The 25,796-nt window shown below is 43.0% G+C and overlaps 1 protein-coding gene across 1 annotated transcript; it reads right to left on the bottom strand.

Annotated features, from left to right (window-relative positions):
- On the bottom strand, positions 1-25,796 carry LOC130865138 (E3 ubiquitin-protein ligase HERC2-like). Its single transcript, XM_057756013.1, is given in 24 exon segments — positions 1-173; positions 261-342; positions 527-704; positions 974-1,046; positions 1,049-1,063; positions 2,135-2,278; positions 2,376-2,457; positions 5,678-5,789; positions 6,992-7,167; positions 11,563-11,652; positions 11,742-11,786; positions 12,654-12,844; positions 15,701-15,830; positions 16,063-16,161; positions 17,357-17,493; positions 17,586-17,853; positions 18,062-18,204; positions 18,479-18,610; positions 19,831-20,017; positions 21,168-21,398; positions 21,705-21,901; positions 21,974-22,121; positions 22,527-22,708; positions 25,652-25,796. Coding segments are annotated over 24 exon segments (3,360 nt in total).

Below are 25,796 nucleotides of genomic sequence, written 5' to 3'. Positions count from 1 at the left end.
CTATGTCCACACCACTCCTGACTTGGTGAGTGCCAAGGAAAAATGAGCTCCGCACTCAATCTGGCACACACCCTGGCCATTTAGTCTCTCGATGTTCTGGGGAATGTTACAGCCTTCACTTCCCCCTTGGCCCAATTTTCCAAAATCACCATCACCCCAGGAAAACACCAAACCTAGGTTTAAAAAGCAAACACCTCAGGTAAATTCTTAGTATTTACATCCCTATCCAGAGGACACTCAGCATCACAACCAGCTCCTACCTTCATCAGTGAGAGCCAGTGTCTGTGCATCTCGGCTTCCACACGCAACCTGGATAACTCTGTGACCAAGAAGGACTTTCACCTACTCGATTACAAACGCAAAAACAGAATGAAGCACGGGAACTGGGAAAGCAATGGGAATTTTTCCACAGACTGAAAGTCAGTATATTGTTCGTGTCTTTAAAAACCCAGACTTGAGGCTTATCTTCACTTGAAAAAAACAAAGTGAAAAAGCTTTTATAAGCAATGAAAATGTGTATAATCACCATTTTGGGCTTCAGCTGTGTGGTATTATCACCGTGTCCCAAGCGGCCATACTCGCCCAGGCCCCAGGTGTACAGCTCCCCGCTGGACGTCAGGGCTGCACTGTGAGAACTGCCCCAGGCTATGTCCCTGATGCGCTTGGTTTTCGGGGCCTCGATCAGCCTTGGCTTGTCACAGTTCCTAGGGCAAGAGTAAAGTACACTTTTTACCAAGCTGTTTTTCAGAGACGGCCCATCTTTGATCAACAAAAAATATACGTCACCCTAATTGTCAAACCTTAAAAAAGAGAGTGGATCAAACTACAGTGTATCCATCTACGGTTTTAAATATTAATATTTATATCAATAAATAACTTCTATCAATAATTTTCTGTAAACAACTGTGAAAATACCCTATTATTACTAGCTAACAGTTTCTTAGGAATGAGCAAGATTGAGGAAGAGTCTTACATTCTACTGAAGTGTCCAAGTTTCCCATCATCACCTTCACCCCGCGAGAACACTTTCCCATCCACTGTAAGGCTGTAGCGTGCCGGCCACCTGCAACATACACAGGGGAAGGTTGTCAACACGTAATGTCTAAAGAGTTTACCGTGTGCTACCTACTCTGCCTGGCATATGGAGGCACGTGCTCGATGTGTATGTGTTAGCTAAATGATTAACAGAACCATCACCACAGTTATCACAGAAAGCTTTCTGGGTGACATATATGTAAAATAAATGAACTTTTATTCCCCGACACTCTCCCATCCCAGCGCTCTGCCTCACGTTACAGGCGTGAGCTCTGGCTGCATAGTCAGGGAAGGATCTACAAACTACTGAGCTCCAAGGCAGAGCAGACGGGGCTCCCGGCAGCAGGGACTCAGCAACAGACAACTCCATATACTATCAGGGGCAACAACAAGTCCAGCTCTAGAGAAGGGCTGCACAGGCTAGAGTATTACAGCCACCTTCCCCAGCAACAGGCCAGAAGGGCCAGTGCTCTTCACAGGCAGATGCCTTACAGATGGGCTCAGACCCTACCAGGAGCTTAACAGAGGAGAAGAGTAAGTCCTTGTTTCGCACATAGGTCCTCTGGAATCCTAAACAGTACAAGTGTGAATTGAGTTTAGTATCCAGAGTCGGCTCCATCCCTCGGAACCTGGCACGGTGTACAGAACATTTCAGTAATGCCAAAGTGGAAGCTGAGGGGCAGCAATGAACTTGCTTGAAAACCACTTTTCTCACACTGAGATTCATTGATGCTCTGGGAAATTTCATGGGAGCCACTGAGTTTTCATAGTAAGATACCCTATTTAAGTGACAGAACTTTACAGTTTCATAGCTAAAAAGTGCAGGGCCTGACAGACACAAGCGCTCCAGGACTGAGCACAAATCCTCTGAGAGGTACAACACACACCTGAAATGCCAACAATGATGGCTTCCAAAAAGCTTTATTAAGTACTAATAACTAATCTTAGATTGAGTCACATCATCTACCTCTTTCTTCAGACTAGTTAACTAAAACTTAAAAAAGGACACAAGGATACTTCAGAGAGTTCCTGAAGGGCTTGAAACACTTGCAAAGCAAGAGGCACATCAGGCCCCTGTGCACTGGTGCTGGGCTCGTACCTGAGTGGACCGCTACCTTTTTGACCACGTAGCTGCTGAGGGCTGTGATCTGCCGAGGAATAGGGACCGTCCTGCTGGACATACCCAGCCCCAGCCGGCCGTTTGTGGCTTCTCCACAGGAGTACACCTTCCCTTCCACAGTCACTGCAAGGAGCAGTCAGAAGTCTCAGCTCTCACAACATAAAGGCCACACTGTTTAATGTGTGTTCAACATAATTTACCAATACTAAAATCATCATACCTGCAAACAAACTCTTAGATCCACCAGCCACCTGAACCACATTCAGAGCAGACAGAGTCTCAGAGAATGAAGGAGCCTTGATCTGAAAGGATTTTTTAAAGCAAAGGAAGAAAAAGAGAATGTTTATACTTTTTCACCCCTAAGTGATCTTAACAGATGATATACAGAATTGCTGTCAGTCTGTGATTACCTTAACCACAAGAGTCCTTAGCTCTTAGAAGTACAAACTAAAGTGTTTTAGAGATGAAAGAATACAATTAGATTTACTTATAGTGGGTCTACAGTACAGAAACACAATTAGATCAGGGGCTGGGGAGAAGACTCAGTCTAGGGTTCGCCATGCAAGGATGAGGATTTGAGTCCAATCCAAAGTTCAATAAAAGAACCAAGTGTGGTGTGATGCGGAATGTCCTTCTGTATGCTGCGAATATATGTTGCCTTTATTGGTTGATGAATAAAGCTGCTTTGGCCTATGGCAGGGAAGAATACAGATAGACGGGATAGCCAAACTGAATAGGCGAGAAGGCAGAGTCTGGAAGAGTAAGATGCCAGAGCATTACCAGTAAGCCATGGGGCACGTGGAGATACACAGATCAATGGAAATGGTTAATATAAATGTAAGAGCTAGCTAGTAAAAGCCTAAGCCATTGGTCGAACTTTTATAATTAATATTAAGCCTTGAACTGGCAGGCAGGAGAGAAACCTCCAGTTGTGGTGCTGTTCAGTGCTTATACTCTCAATGCTGGAAAGAAAGGCAGCTGTCCTGTGCTTACTCATTGTTGGGAAAGAAAGGTAGCTAGATCCTTTGGAGTTTGCTGGTCAGCCAACCTAGCCTAAGCAATGAGTTTGGGACTAATGAAAGCATATGGTGCCTAAGGAACTGCCATATGCATGAAAACATACAAAGAGCAGCCAGTTGTGGACAACACTTGGAGTCTGAAATGAGGACAAGAGAAGTCACAACTCTAAACCTGTCTACCTTGGTACCTGTGAACATTTTTGTACTGAAAGGTCTAAGAAGAAATAAGCATGCCGTGACCTGAGGACAACATGCCCCACCAGTTCATGTGTTTGAACATTTACTCTCCAGTCGTGGTCTATTCTGGAGAACTGGAGACTCTACAACAAGGGGGAGTTAGGTGGAAGAAATGAGATACTTGGGGGTTGTCCTGGAGGGTTACAGCACCACAGACTGCTTGTAGTCTTCTGTTTCCTGATCTGCTCAGATGCAGTAAGTAAGCTGCTGCCACCATGACAGACTGTGTTCCTCTCGAAATGTGGACCGAAGCACACCTGTCTTCATGGGAGTGCTTCTTTGAGGTGTTCTGTCACAGCCTTGCTCACTCTGACTGTGACTCACATACATAAGAAACTGTGCTAACCGGCATGGTGTGGCACATCCTTTATCTCAAAGTCTGGTAAGCAGAGGCAGATGAGGATCTCTGTGAGTATAGAGCAGCCCAGACTGCAGGCTTAGTGCCAGGCCATCCAGGGCGTGAAGGAAGGAAGGAAGGGAGGGAGGGAGGGAGGGAGGGAAGGGAAATAAGGAGAAGGAAGGAAGGAAGGAAGGAAGGAAGGAAGGAAGGAAGGAAGGAAGGAAGGCAGGCAGGCAGGCAGGCAGGAAGGAAGGAAGGAAGGAAGGAAGGAAGGAAGGAAGGAAATTACATGTTTCTGCTTTTTACTGTGATAGATGTGGTTAAAATTAAAAATCCTGCCTAAGAAACCCTGTATTATTATATGGTGATTTGTTTTGCATTATGAATGGACTGGACTATAACCTGGAAGTGTGAGGTAAAAAAGGCTCTGGTCCAGATAAGACCTATACCTAACCATCAACATACCTATACCTGACCTATACCTAACCATCAATATACCTATACCTGACCTATACCTAACCATCAATATACCTATACCTGACCTATACCTAACCATCGACATGCCTATACCTGACCTATACCTAACCATCAATATACCTATACCTGACCTATACATAACCATCAATATACCTATACCTGACCTATACATAACCATCAATATACCTATACCTGACCTATACCTAACCATCAATATACCTATACCTGACCTATACCTAACCATCAATATACCTATACCTATACCTAACCACTGCAAAATAGGGATCTGTGACCTCAGGACATAAATGTCATTTAAGGCTGCCTAAATAACAATATAAATTAGTTCAAGTAAGTGAGTTCCAGCAGTCTCTGCTTCCTAGTAATACCGGTGACAGAGGCACATGACTGATGTTGTCACCACAGAGACTAAAAAGAACAGATCTCATCAGGTGAAGTTGTCCCCCAATACTAAAAATTAGAGTAAGTTGGGTTTTTTGGACCTCATCAAACAAGATACAATGTACAATTAATTCAGTCCTAATTCAGATGCATTGTTTGTTAGAGTTACTCTATTTTTTTATTTGGAAAATGTCACCTTTTTTGTGAGTAAGCACTTCAAAAATTAGCCTTTAACTCAATTATTTGTGAAATCAAGTATAAGCATAGAAGCAAATGTTTGGTTTTTCAAGACACAGAAAACCTTTGGAGCCTGTCCTGGAACTCGCTCTGTAGACCAGGCTGGTCTGGAACTCACGGAGATTCACCTGCCTCCACCTCCTGAGTGCTGGGATTAAAGGCGTGTAGCACCACTGCCCAGTAGTCTCAGGATTAATCAACAGTGAAAGGAAGGACTGGGTGGAGAGGAGTGAGGGGAAACCATGATCAGGATGTAAAAATGAATGAATGAATAAATGAATGAATAAGTGAATGAATGAATGGGTAAAAGGGGGAAGAAGGGGAAACCATGATCAGGATACAAAAATGAATGAGTGAGGGCTGGAGAGATGGCTCAGTGGTTAAGAGCGCTGCTTGCTCTTCCAAAGGTCCTGAGTTCAATTCCCAGCAACCACATGGTGGCTCACAGCCATCTGTAGTGAGATCTGGTGCCCTCTTCTGGCCTGCAGGCATACATGCAGAATACTAAGAATACTGTATACATAATAAATAAATAAATAATTTTTAAAAAAATGAGTGTGTCAATGAGTGGAGGGGGGAGGGGGGCCTCTACCCACAGCCACTCCACAATGACAAGTGTGCACAGATCTACTGTCCCATTTCTCTGTGCTCACAAAGCATTCTCTCCATACAACTGTATATAAAGGAGAGAAGCAGCTCACAAAGTCTGAACTCAGAACTCACATCTAGAAAGAGGGTTAAAGAGCCTGCCTAGCTGAGCCTCAGGCAGAAGCCACAAGCACTGCCATCAGGCACAGGGAACGGGGTAGGTACCTTAGAGCCTTTGAGCCCACACAGCTGGTCCTTGTCATTCAGGCCCCACACAAACACTTTGGTTCTTATTGTAGCTGTTGACTCCAACCCAGCAGTCTTCTTTCTAATGAGACTAGACAGGAAACAAAGGTAGAAACAAAGCATTTAAAACATAAAGAGCTCCTCCAAGTAAGGAGTCCATCTCAAAGACTTGCTTTAGCACATGAAACCACCAGTCTGTATACAAGCAAGTGCTCCAGAGCTGTGGCACAGATGACAAGAGCATGTGTTGAGCAGCAGTACAGACGGAGCTGCTCTCTGTCTCCTTACATCACTGAAAGTCACTTACAGCAAAATGCGTTTGGTCACCTGAGTTGTGTCCACCGCCTATGGAAGGCTCTGGCCCTACTAGGAAGCCAGCACGGCAGGAGCAGTGTTGGAAACACTGAAATGTGTTTTGCACGTTTGTCTGAACAACCCCACACGCACTAACCCATCTACAAAAGCTCAACTGTGAGGAAAGTGATCAGCACAATGTTTCTGTCAGGACTCCAAAGGAAGCCTAAAGTAGTCCTTGTTACACACGACATGGAATAACACATAATGGAAGAATCTTCGTCACCCCGACACACCCTGTCTCATAGCACTGAGCTTTCCTGTCGGGGCAATGTTCCACTGCAGTCCCACACAACCCCTTTCTTCCCAGCTCCAACACCACGCTGATGCAGGGGAGTCTGTCCAGTGTCACCGTCCACCGCAGGACGGACCCACAGAAGCTGCTGCACACACACGTACAGAATGACAGCACAGCAGCAGGCATCCCCACCTACAGAGCCAGGTAAGAAGAAGTCCTAGGATTGCACAGGAATTATACACAAGAGCCTCGAGACAGCCCAGAGTCAGCAGTGTAACAACGTCCATGTCCTTAATGCCACCCAGCTGTAAGCTTAAAACTGCAGAAGTGGAAAATCAGGCTTAGTGTATTTTACCATAATAAAGAAAAGCTAAAACATTTAAGTTAACAGTAAAATAGCTAGCAATAGAATGTGCCGTACCGTGTCTACCGAAAATCATGATCTAGCACAGAAAACAAAAGGAAGCTACAGGGATTTAAACCAAAACAGGAACAGAACGTTTCAGATTAAAAACAAAAGTAAGCTTTTTTTCCCCAATCTTCTCTCTAATGGTCTTTTTTTTTTTTTAATGTGCATTTTTTATGTTTTATTTTCTTGCAAGATATTATTTTTGACAACTCGACTAAGCATCCTAGTAGGCACGATTCACAAACTGGGGATGGGACAGAAGGCAGCCAGTCCCAGAGGAAGAAGCTCTCACCTCCCAGTGCTGCCTTTGTCATCCTCCTCCTCCTCGTTATCTGAAGCCAGAAAAGGAACCGCTGCCAAATCCTCCTCCTCAGCCCGGATGCGTCCCAGCAGGATGAGACCGTGAATTTTGCAATCGATCCCTGAGCTCCTGCACTGCTTTATTGCGATCTCAATGTACCTGTGATACTGGATGAGAAAATGACAAGTTACAGACACCTCAGACTCAGAAGACAGACACTGACATTGACATTCTGGAAAGATTGTAGGTTACAAAATACATCTGTGATTTCACCAGTCTGGGTAGAAGAAGGCCAAGATAAAAGGAGAAATCAAAGAATAAAATGGAGAAATAACATAAAGAACTACAGAAAACAGGAAGAAGACAGAGTGGGATTTCATTTCCTGCCCCCAAAGAAGCCAGTTAGTTCATCTGACCACACCAAGGAGCATGGTCAGGGCTGAATCTTGCCAGCAAGTGCCCTGAAGGGACTCCTAGCTCCCAGGGAAAGCATGAGAGCTGCCAGGACAGACAAGTGTGAGCTGCTGGAAATTCAAACTGGAGTCAGAACATCAAGCTAACTAGACCTCGGGAAATTACACCCTAGAAAGAGGTGGAAGAACCTGAAACTGAACGCTTCCAATACTTAAAATCCTCCTTCCCCACCACTGCCTGGAGAAGTAACAGGTAATCTCACAGCCAGGCAGTGGAGAAGTATAAAGAATGCCAGAGACTGAGCCAAATCTGTGCCTGACCAGAAAAGAAGAGTAGGGATTGTGGATCACACACAAGTGAATCAGACCCAGGGAAGGAGCTGTAAAACCCGGAGCATGGTACAGCATCTGGCCAGAAGGACCAAATGCCAAGCTAGACGGTGTAGAGGGGCAGAAGCACAGGCGCGTGTACAAAGCTAAGATCTGTGACAGCCCCAGCCAGGTCACAGCAAGGAGGAGGTACAGGGGCTCCATGGAGTTGGTGGTAGACCCTGATGCACACAACACAGGGACAGACTCTCCCCTCCCAGGGTCCAGAAGCACTCCTGAGAACACAGTACCTCTTCTCTTTTATCCAGTATGGCTTTTTATCAGTAATCTTTTGATTTTAGCAACCTATTTTATACACATACATCTTTTTTCATTTTAAGAATTTAATTCTTCCATATTCATACTTTTGTACCTTAAGTAGTCGATTAATATGCTGTGGTTTATATCATGTTGGAAAAGGCTCTTAGATCCATGTCTCATTTCTCTAAATCTAATATACATTGTTTTCTACGGCTTTTTTTAAACCTCTAACCCACATACTTTCCTTCTTACTCTATTTTTCTCCACAGTTCCTTCACTGACTACTTAAAATACTGATACTCTTAATCCCTGTGAGTTTGCAACATTCTCCCCAACCAGGAGGCTAGTGTCCCTGTCTCCAAATCTTATAGGGACAAGTAAGGGACACAGAACTCACTCCTGCAGCTAATACTAGTACTACTGTCCAAACATCAGAAATGTTACTGCAGCCAGTTTCCCCCTGAATATAAACCCAAGTGAAGACAACCCTCATGGCTGAATTCATATGAAATAAAAGTGAGAAATCTATCAACCCAAACCCAAACCCACACACACGATGGATAGATAGATAGATAGATAGATAGATAGATAGATAGATAGATAGATGTAGATGATAGGATAGGTGTGATAAAGCACAGAGGGTCACTATATGCTAATAAAGAGAACAATTCAAGAGGACACAATTATTTAATTTTTTTAAGTAAAAATTTATAGGTAAGTATTTAATACCCAGAATTTTGGGCTCCAAATTCTATAAAATACTGAGAAAGTGGATTTAACAGGTATCCTGCCATTCTCTAAAAATTGATGTTACAGGCAGACAGAGAGCAGAAATAATCCCTGAATGCGATGGGAAAAACCCACCCCACAGTGACCCTTAGAAAACACACAAATACTTTAAGACTAAACAATACATTTTAAATGAACAGTGACTCACTGAAGAAATGGGGAAGGAAAATTTCAAGCTCCTACAACAAGTGTACAATGTTCCATCACCCATGGGATAACCTGAAAAAGAAATTACTAAAACAGGCACCAATGAAGCCCACAAGATCATTAGAGAATACTTTGAAAATGTGTGTTCCAAGTTTGAAAATCAAGAGATAAAATTTCTAAGTGCATATGACCTACAGGAATTAAATCTACAGGATGTTAACAATATAAACAAATTCATAACTTTAAAAGAGTGGAAGCAGTACATAAGTAACCCTTCACAATGAAAAGCCCAGAACTGGATGAGTTTACTGATGAATAATAGCAAATATGTAAAGGAAATCTGACACCCATCAGCATTTATGAACATTTCACAAAACAAAAGGGGAAGGTATAGTATCAATTTTATCTTACTAAATCACTATCACCTTGATATCAAACCAAAGGAACCATGATTAATTTATTTATCAACAGATATAAAAACGCCTTTGTAAACTAAAGTCGAAATCACATTAATAAGATTATATGCCTTGATCAAAGTGGTTTCCTTCCAGAGATGAAAGGTTGGTTCAATATATGCAAATCAATCAACATAATATAACATATTAATAGACTTAAAAACAGAAACCACATCGTCATCTCAATAAATACAGAGAAGGCAATTTACAGAGTTGAACTAAAGATAAAAGTCCCTGAAGAAATTAGGAATAAATGGAACAGACCCCAATATAGTAATATTGGCTATTAGATACGGCAAACTTAGAGTCAACACCGTACTAAATGGGGAAAACTGACATCTCCTCTACAATTGGAACAAGACAAGAGAACCTGCTTCCTCCATTCTTATAAAATATGATGTTCATCATCTCAGCTATAGCAACAAGATAGAAATAAAAAGGGATTAAAAACTGGAAATATTAGTGTGCAGATGGCAAGACTCTATACTTAAGACACAGTGAGTCTAATAGGAAACTAGAAGACCTGGTAAATGCAGTATACAAAATGATAACACAAATAGTAATAGCTTTTATTTATACAACAATAGTAAACTTGCTGAGAAAGGAACTCAAAAGAAAAAATCCTGTATACCATATTTTCTTAAAAGAGGGAGAGAATCTAGGAATGAACTCTCAGCAGAAGGTAAGTATACAAACGCTGAAGACAACACTAGGTGACTAAAACACGCCCAGGCTCCTGTCTTGGCAGAGCTAATGTCATAAAGACAGCTCTGTCACCAAGAATAATTAACAGGTTCAATATAAGCTTTTTCAAAACTGCAATGATGTATTAACTGAAGTAGAAATAAATCTTAAACTCATATGGAAATATAAAAACAAACTGGGTAGTCAAAGTAATTCTATGCAGAACGAACACTGCCAGATGCATCATAATATACAACCTCAAATTATTCTACTGAACGCTACAGTGACAAAAGCCACATGGTCCTGGTACAAAAACAAACACGCTGACAAACAGAACAGAATGGAGAACTCAGAAATAAATGCACACCGCTATTTTTCAAGAAATGATGTCAAAAACAAACACCGAAAAAAAAACTTAGTAAACAGAGGATTGACACAGCTATATGCCCACCTGTAGAAGAATGAGATCTTTATCTCTCACCCTACATGCAACTTAAAGTGAACAGGAGAGCAACTGGAAACACTGAAATGGCTAAAGGGAAATGCACAGAAAACACTTGGTATAGCTATACATGAGAACTTTCTACACAGAACACCAACAGTAGAGCTAAGAGCCCCAGAGCTAAGAAGCAGAATGACTAGAAGCTAAAGTCTCACACAGCAAAGAGACCATGTGCAGAGGGCACAACCGTCCTACATGTGTACAGAAAATCTGTCAGACGGACTTTTCAAGAGACACAACAAACCCAGATTCTTTCCGCAAGATATTTTATTATTACTTCACAGGTTCAGCAGTTGAAGCAAAGGCACATCAACAAAGAAGCAATTTCAATATCACAAATATTGTCAGAAAATCTACCTTAAGGAAAAGATATTAGGTGTTGACAAATATGTATGGATGTAAAGAGCAACTTCAGCCAGGGACGGTGGTCACACATGCATTTAATTCCAGCACTCTGGAGGCAGAGGCAGGCAGGTAGATCTCTGTATGTTTGAGGTCAGCCTGGTCTACAGATCCAGTTTTAGGACAACCAGGGCTATACAGAGAACCCTGTCTAGAAAAACCAAAACCATTCCAAAACCAAAAAGAAGAAAAAGAGAGAGAGAGAGAGAGAGAGAGAGAGAGAGAGAGAGAGAGAGAGAGAGAGAGAGAGAAAGAAGGAGGGAGGGAGGGAGGGAGGGGAGAAAGAAAGAAAGAAAGAAAAACTCCAATCAAAGCTTTTTTTAGAGAGCACTAGGAATATGAACATATGCTTATTACCAAAAATAGGGAAAAGTGAAGTTGGTTTTGTTTCTTTCCCAGAGGTAATTGTATAAAATAAGGTATTAAGGAACGTAAATCATTTAAGAAGAAAAAAACTCATCTAAGTGCGAACACATAGCTGCCATCCATGGGCTACACACAATCACACAGAAAGAAACAGGTCACTACAACTCAACTCACCTCGGCACAGTCATTCAGCAGGGGCACGGTGGTGTCAGTTTGGTTGATATTAATAGTCTTTAGTTCAATTAGGTTATAAGGAACTTCCACCTGGGGGGAAAGAAAGGTAAAGAAATCAAACAAGCAATCTTTATTAAACGTTAGGAGAGGCTTCTTTTAGAGGAAACGAATTCAATTACCTGACACCACGACCAGGGATGGCATGTAGCTACTGTCTGCAGGATCTACTATCATTTTTAATCTATGAACAAGAACATCTGGGAAAATCTCCAAACGAATCCAATGCTTTTTTTAAAGGGGGAAGAAAAAAAAAATAGATGCTCAGTTACCGAAATTTAAGTTATATTTAGCTGCTAAAGAGTCTTCACTAGGTGCTAGCATGATGGCTCGGAAGACAAAGGCTCTTGCTGCTAAGCCTGATGATCTGCGTTCAACCCCAAGGAACCTACATGGTAGAAAACCACGAGCTCTGACCTCCACGTGCGTACACACACACACACGCACACACACACACCAATAAACAAAGTAATATAAAACAATATCACTGAAGCCTGAACCTGAGTTTTAAATGTAAAATGTAGTGTGACGATTCACCCCTACTCTGGAAGAAAGAACATCCCTTCCCACCACTTGCTGATTTGAGCAGTCTCACTCCAAGTCACATAAATGGTACATTTACAGACTTCTGACCAGGATCTAGACTGGGTCACAGAAAACGTTTCCCTTCCCATCACATCTGCCCTGCTGGCACACAAGGTACAAACAGTGTTAGTGAAATCCCCAAAACTCATTTGTATGCCAGAAAAAATTGTAACCTGGAGTATAATAGGAATTAACATTTTACATATGAAAATATATAAAATAATTGGTTACTCAACTGGTCACTTAATAAAATCTGTATTCACAGTGTTTAAAAATCTAACAATAATACACAATATACTAGTCTGTATGTTTAAAATTATTTAATGACCTGAAATTTAAAATGAGCGCTGAGAGGGTATTTGCAAAGCTAAAAGTTCTCAGTTCAATGCAAAGGTCTAAAATCCACCTTCTAAATCAGAGTGTTTCCTGACACATCCCACAAACATTACCTTCCCTTGGGATCCAGATGATTGCCAACAGGGCTCACTGCCATCAATGAGACGAGAGGCCTGGTTCACAGAGGACGACACATTCAGACTCTTCACCATCCGCGACCAGCTGTCTAGCAGCATTCCAGGCTGACTGCTGTGACAGAGCTTCAGCTGCTTTCCGGAACGGCCACAGAAGACTGCAGACTGCCCTATTGCATGGTCAGACAGAGGACAGACACTATGGGACTGGACAGAGCCCCCATGTCTGAGAAACCAGAGGACTACACAGCAAAGTGCTTCTAACTATGCTAGTTTCAAATATCTTTAAATTTAAAAAGAGCCATTAGTTAATACCAAAAATGGATTTCAAAAAGCTATCCAATATTACTTTGTATCAATTTGAGAAATGAGGTCTGTATAATGCTGTAATTCATTCCACATAAATCTTCTCAGATAATAACAGGGCAATGTATTTCCAAACAACCTGTGTCAGTTCACAAAAAAATATTATTAGAATGACTTTTAGGATCTGAGAGAGTAGTTCAGTGGGAGAATGTGTGTGTGGTATACAGGATGCCCCAGAATCAGTCTCTTGACTACAAAAATAAGAATAATAATAATACTTTTATAAATGCAGCGCTAAAGATCAACTTTGTATTTACACATCCATTAATGGTGAATTCTGAAATTCAGTTAGCCTTTCCCAACTAAAAGAATAAGACAAAAGCGCCTTTAATCCCAGCACTTGGGAGGCAGAGGCTGGCGGATCTCTGTGAGTTCGAGACCAGCCTGGTCTACAAGAGCTAGTTCCAGGACAGGCTCCAAAACCACAGAGAAACCCTGTCTCGAAAAACCAAAAAAAAAAAAAAAAAAAAAAGAATAAGACAAAAGAAAAAAAAGTAAACAAACCTCTGTTTGAAAGTACCGAAATAATGAAATAGAAAAGAATTAAGGCCAGCAACTAAAGAAGGCTAGGGATAAATGGAAGTGTGCAGAGGAGACGCGGCCTGGATCTGACAGCTCCCTTTATTGCTATCAGAAAGGCCCAAGAGGGTTGTGAGCAGCTCCAGGAGCCGAGCTGCATTTGAAATCCCAGCAGGAAGTACAGACAAGAGTGAACTATGAAGTGACGTCACATTTGGGAGGTGTCTCTGTCCTCTGTTCACTAGATTACAGCTCAACATACACCTATGTCAATGACAGTTGATAAAAGTGAGCTCAAATAGGAATTGATCACTAACATCTGACAAACCAACCCTGCTCATTAAAGGCTCAGTTTACCCCACTGTCTTCAGGGTTCTTCTGTGCTGTAATGTTTCATCAGAATGTGTCTTACACAGTTGATAGTCACAACTTTCCACTGAATATGTATATCAAGTGTTTTTATCTGTGTATTTATTCATGGCCATTTAAGATTTGTTTTCCATGTTGGCTATTGTGAATGATGCAGCCATTAACATGGGTGGGCAAGCATCTGTTTGTGTCTTGGGATGGGAGCAAGCAAACAGACAGCACTCTTCTATGGCCTCTGATTTAGTTTCTGCCTTCAGGTTCCTGCTCAGTTTATAAATCTGTAAACTGCAAAATTAAATAAACCCTTTCTTCCCTAAACTTCTTTGATCATGGTGTTTTATCACAGCCACAGGAAGCCTAGCTAAGGCAGCAGGAATAGGAAAGACAAGATGAGGGAGTTAAATGCTAATGTCTGTTTGGATGGACAGATGGTTTTGGAAATACATAGTAGAGACAGCTAGCACAGGACAGAAACTACCTGAGACAACTTTACAGTCAACATAAACCTAAGCTCAACACTGCAGCTCTGTGGTAAGTGCTGTAGGCATTCCCATTCCTTAAAGAACGCTCCTTAGCAATGAGACGGCACTTAGTCATCAGCCAGCTCCAGCAGAGCAAGAGTGAGTTCTCTGTGGCTGCACCCATGAGAAGGTACAGATGCTCGTATCTTCTATTTGTGCTTATAATCTCCATACTAACGAGTTTTTAATTATAAAGGTCAAAAACTGAACTTAGTCCCTTCATATATTAGGAAATAAACCACATTAACAATGCTAAAACTTTCCATCCTTTAAGAACAATCTTCTGTCAAAACACTGATTTAGCAGCCATAAATGCTTTTTTAAACATATTTTTGTTTTGATACACAAGAATCTTTTAAGCAGCTGGGCAGTGGTGGTGTATGTCTTTAATCCCAACACTTGGGAGGCAGAGGAAGGTGGATTTCTATGAGTTCAAAGCCAGCCTGGTCTACAAGAGCTAGTTCCAGGACAGGCTCCAAAGCTACAGAGAAACCCTGTCTCAAAAAAACAAACAAACAAAACAAAACAACAAAAAAAAACTGATAGGGTTTCTCTGTAGCTTTGGAACCTGTTCTTGTTGACCAGGTTGGCCTCGAACTCACAGAGATCTGCCTGCCTCTGCCTCCCAAGTGCTGGGATTAAAGGTGTGCGCCACCACCGCCTGACTAAATAATCCTTTAAGTAAAGAAAAATACTTATAATAAAAATTAAAATATAAAAGAAGTCATTTGTTCTTGCGCGACCTGGGAAGTTCTAACGATGGCCAAGCCCTGGGAAAGCAACAATATTCCAAAATCCAAGTGCTGAAACATAAAGTAATGGTGGCACTCGTCTGTTTAACCTGGCTATTTTTATGTCTGTTTATTCCTGGCCTTTACTGTATTTCTCAGACACATTAATCAAACTCTTATAGCATGGTAAAAAGAAATGTTAATGCACACAGTAATAAGGGAAACTATAGTCTGTAACAAAGCATTCTGTTGGCTGTTACCTTTCACGAGCCCCACACTTTGATGAGTAACGGATCCCCACTTGTATTTTGGTGTGGTTACGGAAGCTTTGACCCGTATTTATCACCAATCTTGATGTGAGAAGAAGAACTCGGTGGGGGATAACCTAAGGAGTTCATTGGCAAACACACTATGATTAGTGCTAACTTTCTGGGAACCGTGTCTCTAAGAAATAAAATGTGTTAAAAAGGAGTGTGCTCACCTATGAGTTCAACATGAATATAGCTAACCCACTAAGTACCCCCTTTCTGCTGCCAATCACACTGCACATTGAGGTCATGCAATCCATCTCTGTCCAGCTTGATGACTTTGCCCACATCACCTTCACACACTTCTTCATATGCTCGACAGCATCGAACCATCATTCCCACCTGAAATTGAAATGCAAAGTGCAGTAAAGTACACCTAGACAGAAGATACAATGTAAAGATTTTATTTAGGACCCAGAAATAAGCTAAAAATATTGCGCTGGTTAGTTTGTCAACTTGACACAAATTAGAGTCACCAAAGAAGACAGAACGTTGAGGAGCTGCCTCCCTCAGGCTGGCCTGTGCGCCAGCATATGGGCGGTGCTCAAGCAGATGAAAGACGAACAAGGCCCACCTGAACGTTCTCCCTCACATACACAGCGTAGTCATCGTTACTCAGGAAGTCAGCACGCTTCTTGTAAGTCTGGCTCTCAGTCACAACAGCACCAGCAGCCTAAGTGACATAAACACATAAACAAATTGAAAAAGACACATAAGAAAGACTGTCAGCTGGGCATGGTGGCACACACCTTTAATCCCAGGAGGCAGAGACAGATGGATCTCTAGAAATTTGAGGTCATTCTGGCCTACATAGTAAATTCAAGGCCAGTTAGTTACACAATGAGACCCTATTGACAAAAACAAAAACAAACAAAAGTACTGAAATCCATAATATAAACAAATGCAGTAGACAATACTGTACTTTCATTATAAAAATCTTCCTACCTTATTAGCAATAGCACAGTATGTAAAATAAAGTTTTGTAAAAAATTTTAAATATATTATATTAGTGTTTTGGCTGCATAGATGTATGTACACTACAAGCATGCCTGGCATCACAGAGGACAGATGAAGTTACAGATGGTTGTAGGCCATCATGTGGGTGCTGAGAATTGAACACAGGTCTTCTGTAAAAGCAACAAGTGCTTTTAACCTCTTAGCCATAATTCTAGGCAAAATGAATCTTAACAGTTTGCAATAAACAAAACTTTCCAGAGCTTTTAAAAATGAATTTTATAAAACAATTGTTTCAAATAAAAAAATCACTATATCACACAAAATATGATTGCGTATTTAAATGATTGTCTTTACACGGGCTGTCAGTATGCATCCCAGGCTAGTTTCTGACTCCTGATCCTTCTGCCTCAGTTTCCAAAGTAGTATTACAAGCATGCAGCACTATGGCACGTATTTTTGACTTTTAAAAACAGAGTATTGGTATACTTCCAAGGCTAGTCTAAAACCATCCTTGAACTCATGATCCTCTTACTATGGAGGGTTCAGCATATTTATTTGTATTTTAGCCAATGTCTAATGATACTGCCAGGAACAGCTTTGAACTCTCAGCTCAATCAATCCTCCTTCTTTCAGTCTGCAGAGTAACTGTGACCACAACAGACACGGCTGTCCAGTGTCTTCTACCCAACAGCACTCAATTGTTCTCATTGGCTTCTAAAACTAAGAGGAATTTAATAGAGGAAAACCAATCATTATCTCAGCGGCAAAAGACAACTTTGTTCTCTACATAGCAGAGCTGTGGGTAAAGCTTGCACAACTGGCCACAGGGCATGCACTGGCTCTTTTGAGGGATGGAGAAAAGTAACACAGAATCATCGTGTAAGACTGGTAGGATACGTGGAACCACTGACCACAGGGTATGGGGTATCGTCCACATCTTCCACCACCTCCTCGTCTGAATACTCGTCAGATACTGTGTCCGCATCCGAGAACTCTGTAACCTGGACATCAGAGTGGTCTAGTAGCCACCCAACCAAGGCTTCCACACCTAAGAGCAAAAACACTCAGCTACCTTCAAGACCAATAGCACTGTACTTCAAACCCAGAAAACATGCAAGCATATACAGGAAAAAATTATACCAGGCAAACCAGATGCATTCCCAGATGTGCGGGAGAGCGACTTCAGAGCAAACTCTATATTCTTCCTAGGAAATCCCATTTCCATGAGCTGCACCACAATAGGCAGAGCAGGCGCTGGCGACTGCCTGCGCTTTTTCGCCCTGGCAAGATGGATGTGCTGTACAGAGACTGGGGTGGTGGCCTCACTGGAGCTGCAGTCTTCACAGCCTGCACTGGAAGGGGGTGTGGATTCCACAGCCAAGCACGGACAGAGGGCCAAGGCAGCAGCCTAGGCAAACAAGGAAGGTTAGGAGAAGGGCCCTCGACCATCTGAGCATCTTCCATGAGCTGCACTGCAGAGTACAGATTTACGAGTGCATCTCAAAATGAATTAATAAAGCACGTTAGGGAAGGGGACTGCTTCAGTTAGAGCTAGTCAGTCAGTCATTCACAGTTAACCATACTGAGTTAAAGCTATCAAGGTTAGACAAGTGTACCTCAAGTTCCTGTTTATCAAATATGGCTTTCACAGGAGATGGCTGGGTGGCTGAGGACAATAACTGCTGCCGGAGGATCATCGGAGGCTGTGGCCCTTCAGGTGACATGTCCCCGAGGTCAGGGGATGCAGCTGCTCCATCATCTGAATTTGAAAACAAAATCTGTATATCCTACTTCTCAACAGCCAACCCACCTCTACTGAAGGTAGTGTGCTGGCCCGCCTGCACTGTACACAGCCAGGCATCAGTCCTCAGACACACAGGTCTCATAGCTGACAACTGCATCTGCAGCGCAGCCAGCCCACACACCAGGCATGCGCTCTCCTTTTATCAACTGCTAATTCATGCTCCTTGTACATGTTTCCACTAGAGTATCTTTCTGTCACATCTACGTAAAACTCCCTGTTAAGAAGATACCTGCATGTAGAGTCCCGGGCTGAGACAGTAGATACTGTCTTAGTTTGTCTTGGTGGGAAAGCAGCGCCCGCCCTGCTTTCAGGATGTACAGCTTCAGCTGCTGGCTGCGTAGCAGGTCCAAGTCTACTTGTCCTATGGAACAAAAGAACCAGTCAGAACCAGATATCCAGCTCATGTTCACCATGCGTGCCATCGCTACAATGGGAAAGCAATGGTGTGGCTTTCAGGAATGAACTGATTACCAACAACTGTGACCTCTGACTCCTAGGTCTCCTTCCTTCGGCGCCCTAGGTATCTATCTTAATGCATTGAACTGAAGGCTAGAACCATGTAAGCATTTCCTGCTATCATTAAATGTTTCCCAAATTACTGAAATTTCAACCAGACACAAATAAAACATTTTCATATTTTCTTGCAATATTCCTAGGAGGAATTTTGTCAAAAGCATCTACTTTAACTGAAGTCATTTCCCTAGGATGAGCTCTCTGATGCAGTGATAGGAAGCCGTGCCACATGTGTCTGACAGCAGACCAAGGACCACAAAATAGCCTATGCAGGAGAGAAGCAACTTTCCTAAGCAGGGGATGTAGGAGGCCTTAGGGACAGCACGGCAAGTGTAGGTTGAGAAAATGAAATTAGATGAATCCTTGAGCACTAAACTTGGACCAGCGGGCAGACCAGTTTGTTCACTATGATGAACAAAAACGGAGACAATTGGGAGAACACAGACTGAATTTGAGACAAAGGGCTGCTATATTCACAGGCCGTCCACTCAGAGCTGTGAACTGCAGACTCAAAATTAAAGGTGTTTACCATCACAGACGTTGGAGCAACAACAAATACGGTGAGTAAACAGGGAGAGTATGTTCAAAGAGGAGACAGAATGAGATGGGGTTACGAGGGAAACCATAAGATTTCAATGGTATAAAGAGCAAGAGAAACAGAAACAAATTCCGAGCATAACCAAAGGGCAGGAAGAGGAAAATCCCAAGAGTGGTTACCCAGACCCAAAGGGAGGAAAGGTTTTAAGGAAGCTAGCTGCCCACCACAGTTAGAGACAAAGTCAAGAGAATCCAAAGACAAAGTTCTTTAGGGCTGACCCTGAGAATGTCATGAGCAGAGAAACAAACCCGATATCCTAAAAGTCTGCTAAGAATAGGTGCTGGCAGTTCAAAGTGATGGGGTTCCACATCTGAAGTCAACGGCAAACCTAAAAGGTACTTTATTTTCCTAACTATAGCCCACAAGTGCTACGTGAACTCCAAGGCTCCAACAGTCACACAAACCCACTCTGATAAAACGACAAGCAATGCCAGTTCAGATTATTTTACCGTGGAACACTATGCACTGACCTGCAAAGGCCTGTTTTGCTGATTTCTTTGTTTTGTGCTTTTCCAATTTGCTTCCAGCAAGGTTCACCAACTCAGCCCAGACAGAAAGCATAGGCTCCGTGAAAGGCAGGTTGTTTAGGCTAAAGGCCACAACAGGGAGCTGAAGAAAGGGCACAAAATCCTTCAAAGAGTTGCTGATGAAGAAACCCTGTCTCGAAAAACCAAAAAAAAAAAAAAATCTTTAGCCGGGCGGTGGTGGCGCACGCCTTTAATCCCAGCACTCGGGAGGCAGAGGCAGGCGGATCTCTGTGAGTTCGATACCAGCCTGGTCTACAAGAGCTAGTTCCAGGACAGGCTCCAAAAAACCACAGAGAAACCCTGTCTCGAAAAACCAAAAAAAAAAAAAAAAAAAAAAAAGAGTTGCTGATGAGATTAACAAAGTCTGAAATTTATTAAAGCATGAGACCTGAATTTAAATATGCATACTCCAAGTCATGTCCTGCCTGAGGATAATTCTGAAAGATACTCCAGAAAGATAAAAGTACACATACAACAGATATACTCTATATGAAGGTTTTCTTTACCAGTTCGTCAACACTAACCTATCAGGGTGGTAGTTATAATCTAAGACTTTTTCTGTACGTTCCAAATTTACTACATGTTCTTATTCCTATTATAATCAAAAATATTTTATTAAAAAATACATAGTCAAATTGCACTTGGGTTACATAGAATTATATAACCTTCTCTACTGTCCTAAGGCACGGGCACTTGGGTTATATAGAATTATATAACCTTTTCTACTATCCTAAGGAACGGGCACTTGGGTTATATAGAATTATATAACCTTTTCTACTATCCTAAGGCACGGACACTTAGGTTACATAGAATTATATAACCTTCTCTACTGTGCTAGGGCACTTGGGTTACATAGAATTATATAACCTTCTCTACTGTCCTAAGGCATGGGCACTTGGGTTACAGCAGCTAGCTAAGCTATGGCATTCCCCACGATTAAAATCAAGATTAAAAGCATTTTTCTAACTAAAGATTATTATTTTAAAAAATCATTTTTAGAAGCCAAATTATTCAATAAAAATACATTTTAGAAACTCTTATTTTAAATACTTAAAATTACCTTATAGAATGTCAATCTCTTTTTATGTCTAAAAGTCCCTGGCTGTATGCTCCCTGAGACGGGCCTTTCCTAGAAGCACAAGCTAGCGCAGAAAGAAAGCTACGTGAACTCCTGACTCACACAGACAGCTTCCTAGAAGACAACATAAAGTACAGGTTCTGACATACACACCAGTTTCAGTGCCACCCCTAACACTCGAGAGCTCCACCAAGCTACATACCGGTTTGAGCTGATTCAACGGGCAAACTCGGCACATGCGCATGTCACAGAACTGCACAGTGATTCTGCCCTTCGGGGTGATGCGAGTCACTGTGCCCTCTCCAAACTCATCATGCATGACCTGGCTTCCCAGGCGCAGCCGGCCATCGATCCCTCCAATCACAGCCAGCACTGCCCTGAGGCCCCCCACTTCCAGGTTCTCAGAGTCTGGGAAGTAGTCCTCCAGCAGGGCCTAGAAGGGAGACAGCGAGTGTGAAGTGTAGCTAAACTCAAGTCCTTTATCTCATTCACTATGTATAAATTCACTTTAGGAGCATCACTACATTGTCCCAGACTTGTGAGCTCAGGCAAACCATCTGCCTCAACCTTTCAAGCAGCTGGGACTACAGGCATACACCATGCCTATCTGAATTGTTAATTTCTTTAATAGTTATTTCCATCAAAATGCCCTTAAGTAAACATGAAATAAAAATGCTTCGTGTTTAAAGATAACTTGACCGCTAGGATCCCAGCACACTGCTGGAAACCTGGAACACACCCTTTCTGGAGTCTTCCCAGAGCAGCTGTGTGTGACGGAGCAGAGCTGGGAGTTAATGTATTTGTTGATGAGGCCGTTCCACTGGGTGAGCGAGTGCAGAGTGCGGAGCAGCCCCACCACCTCCTCAGCCAGAGTGCTGCTGTGAGTGGCAGTCAAGGAAGCCTGCGGCCGTGCCCTCCGCTTCCTCAATGTGGATTCTGAAGCAGAGAGAAAACCAAGTTGCACAGCACTCACTAAACAGGGCACCAAGGACACGCACCGCCACTCACCTCTAAGGAATGGGACATCAGAAGAACAAGTAGTGAGCAAGCTGCCCAGGAAGCCAAACAGCTTTTCCACCAGACACTTCATGTCCCGTGCCCTTTCCGTCTTGTCCCATGATGGAAGAACTGCTTGTAGTAAACGGACAGCTAAGATCTGCTCAAACACAACACAAAATGATATCAGACAGCGTTACCTTCTCTTTTCTTTATCCCTTAATGAAATTAACCATCTGCAACTTTGACATTCATGATTAATCAGACGGTTAACAGGAAAGACTACCAGGAATTCAAAATGCATGAATTGAAGTGAAACTGTTCTTTAAACTTAACTCCTGGCAACCGTGCTACTGTTTTCATGGGCGGACGAGAACAACTGAGAAAAGACGAAGAAGCTTATTTAGCAACTGAAGGGACTGAAGTAATCAAGACCCTCAGCAGCCAAGGCCAGGAGGTTCCTGTTGCACCTGTGGCTATTTTCTCCATGAAGAAGCATGGTTGCCAGGTCTAGCTTCACTCAGGACTGCCCTCAGTGAGCTGGGTTTGGCTAGCAGCACATTACCTGCCTCTGCAGGGAGGTGGCAGTGAAGGGCGCATGCCCCTCCACAATCTTCATGAGCAGCATGATCCACTTTGGGGAGCTGAGGGCCCCACAGGCCTGCGGGCTGAGTGCGATGCTCCGGACGAAGCCCAGTGTACACCAGCTCCGGTGCTGCTCCCTGCACACCAGTCTGTCTGGAGGAGCTGCCAGAGGAGACAGGGCACGCTTGAACCAAGAGTCCAGAAACCAAGCGTGAGCACAACCCTCACAGTTAAATTACCTACCAATTCATTTTGGGCAATAAGCTGCCTTACAAGGGGACTCAGACAGGAGTGGAGAAAGGCTTTAAGTTGGCTCAAAAAACATTTCATGGCATCATTTTAACCCTTTCAAATGCATGCGATCAGACTAGTTAACCTACTTACCCTGTTTCTACACTTCTAACAGCAGTAATTTACAGTGTGCAGCTATTATACTTCTTAATCTCATGTGCCTTAAATGTCCCCACAATTTTGACTGACATCATAAAATGCCCAATCCAAGTTTACTTTGTTTTTTTCTTATGTAGCCAGAACACATGATCCTACCTCTACTTCTCCAGTGACTGGATTAGAGGGACATTCTAATATGCCCACGAGAACGAGGTTTTCTACTCCTCCTGACTTCCCAGTGTCCAAAGAACATGTCCGCCTTTCTATTCTCTCAAGTTAGGATGTGAAGCCTGTGGTCTGAGTTCCCATGGCAACAGCAGCGGCAGCAGCAACTCACCTTCCCCCAGCCCATACTGCATTCCTGCCCTCCGAGCTCACTAAGACCCATGTCTTAGCTAAGACACAAGCTCACATACTAACATTCACATATATACTTAGACACTAACTCCAAATTTCTGAGACATATTCAAATATTGTCTGCCACAGTCACTCACACAAGCTCTCACCTTTACTACTACTGCAATCACTAGTAGACTCACAATCATACACTGCATACAGAAGCAAAGGACACACTTTGCACACATCCCTCTTATTTACACAGAAGACATATGCTTAGACAATCACTCATGCTAAAATACGCATACACATCCATTTGCACTCATCCACCTACGCACATATATGTGCTCACTTTCTCCCTCTATCAACAAACAAGCCTCCTCCCCGTGACACACTCAAAAGTCTGACCTTTGCTCTCCTATGTACGTTCACAACAGCAACACTGATAGCATGCATGTGCTCAGCTAACACTCAACACCTGCTCCCATATTATCACAGCCATCTGTGCCTATGTTTACCCCCCAGCCCACACCCACACGCCCTCACTCTCACTGGCACGGACACTCATGCATGCTCATTCCCGATACTTGGTTTTGCACTCACAGTCAGGAACAGACACTCTCACACACTTGCAACCACACAAGTGGGACACACACAAGCACATTCCCACTACATCTGACGCAGCTACTTGTCCACAGACCTTCCCGTACATACATACTCACACAACCACACTGAAACACTCAAATACACATAACTTCATGCTTCCAACACAAGATCACTCATTCAGTGTGATTCTATTATTGGTTGCTAACCGACGACCTGGAATTAACTAAAAGCAGAGATGCTAGGTACAGCTGTGAGGAATTTTTCTTTTCTTTTTTTTTTTTTTTTGTTTTTCGAGACAGGGTTTCTCTGTGGTTTTGGAGCCTGTCCTGGAACTAGCTCTTGTAGACCAGGCTGGTCTCGAACTCACAGAGATCCGCCTGCCTCTGCCTCCCGAGTGCTGGGATTAAAGGCGTGCGCCACCACCGCCCGGCAGGAATTTTTCTTGATGGAATTATTTGAAGTCGGAAGACACTTCGTAAATCTGGGCCACACCTTCTGGTGTGGAGCCTACTTACAGGACATGGAAGGAGGAAGCGTCTGTTCTTTCACGCTCCTCTCTCTCACTGAAGTTCTTGCCCTCATGGGCATTAGACCCTACTTCTTTGTGGTTCTGGCATACACTGAAGGCCAGTACAGACAGTCAGCCTTGTGAACCAAACAACCACTAGATGCTTGGTCTGTCTGTTGAAATAGCTGGACCATAGTCTGTAGGCCACTCTAATAACCCTGTTTTCACACTGATAGATTCATTTTGTCAGTTCTGTTTCTCTAGAGAATTCTGACTGACACGCTCAGCGGTGGCAAACAAACTCTGTCTCACACAAGCATTTACTCACAAAGAGCTAACGCACGCATCAGAAATGTATCCAAACATATCTGTGTGCATTCACACTCACAAGCATGCTAACAGCTACACATGCTCCAAATTCCTTTGACAGTCATACATACTTTCAGGCAACCAGAAACATCCACCCAAGTTCAAGTGATATTTGCTGTTTTTACACTGGTACTCAGTCAGAACACCAGCATTTGACCCTAGTTGAAAATAAGGTCTCTGAGGATTAATATTAAAGACTGAGATAACATGCAGGAAGGGGCTGGGCCCAAAGCAAATAAAGATTTCCACAAGAGAAGGACATAAGTAGTGCAGAGTGCACAGAAGACAAGGAGACCAGCAGTGAAGTCTGCAGCACAAGATGTCCAAAGAAAAGGCAAAGGGAAGGAGCAGGGCTCTGCTGAGAGCCTGCCGTGAGGATCCCTGGTCTCCAGAGCTCTAAGGGAGCAGCACTAGAGGCTGAGTAGTCCTCACACATACACCTCCCCCATCCCATGCCCGCCCTCATTCAGTGCTAGCCTTGACTCTAGCATCTCACAAGGGGAAGATGTAAATAGACCGGGTGAGGTCCACTGGTAGCCCTGTAAAGAGGAAATCTGAAGCACGTGCACACAAACACACACATGCAGAGGAGAGTGTAAACAAGAAGACAAAGACTATGTTCACATGCCTACAAGTCAAGAACTGTCAAGCAAACCAGTATTAGAGAAGCCTGGAACACATTCTCTCTGGTAGCCTCAGAAGGAAGCAGCCCTAGTGAAATTTTCTGTTGTTTGCTACATCATGTCTATAATGCTGAGGTCCAGCAGTCACAGGGGCCTCACTACACACACCTGACTCACAGTCTCACCCCCAGACTGGCCCCCAGACATACAGACACGAGAGGTTCACACACACGCATGCACACTGAGGCTTTCTCACACTGACTCATGTCATACATAGCTCATCTGTTGTTCTGCTTTCCACCTCCATTCTCAGCCGTCCACACAAAGTCTTGGTGACCTCGCTCTGCATGACATCAGCGTGGACACCGACTGACAGACACAGAGTCTGCAGTAAGTTAATAATGCTGGTCAGCATCAT

Source organism: Chionomys nivalis, chromosome 23, assembly GCF_950005125.1.
Source record: "Chionomys nivalis chromosome 23, mChiNiv1.1, whole genome shotgun sequence".
Lineage (NCBI taxonomy): Eukaryota > Metazoa > Chordata > Mammalia > Rodentia > Cricetidae > Chionomys > Chionomys nivalis.
The sequence above is the reverse complement of the archived record's forward strand: the minus strand, read 5'-3'. Positions and strand labels throughout refer to the sequence as shown.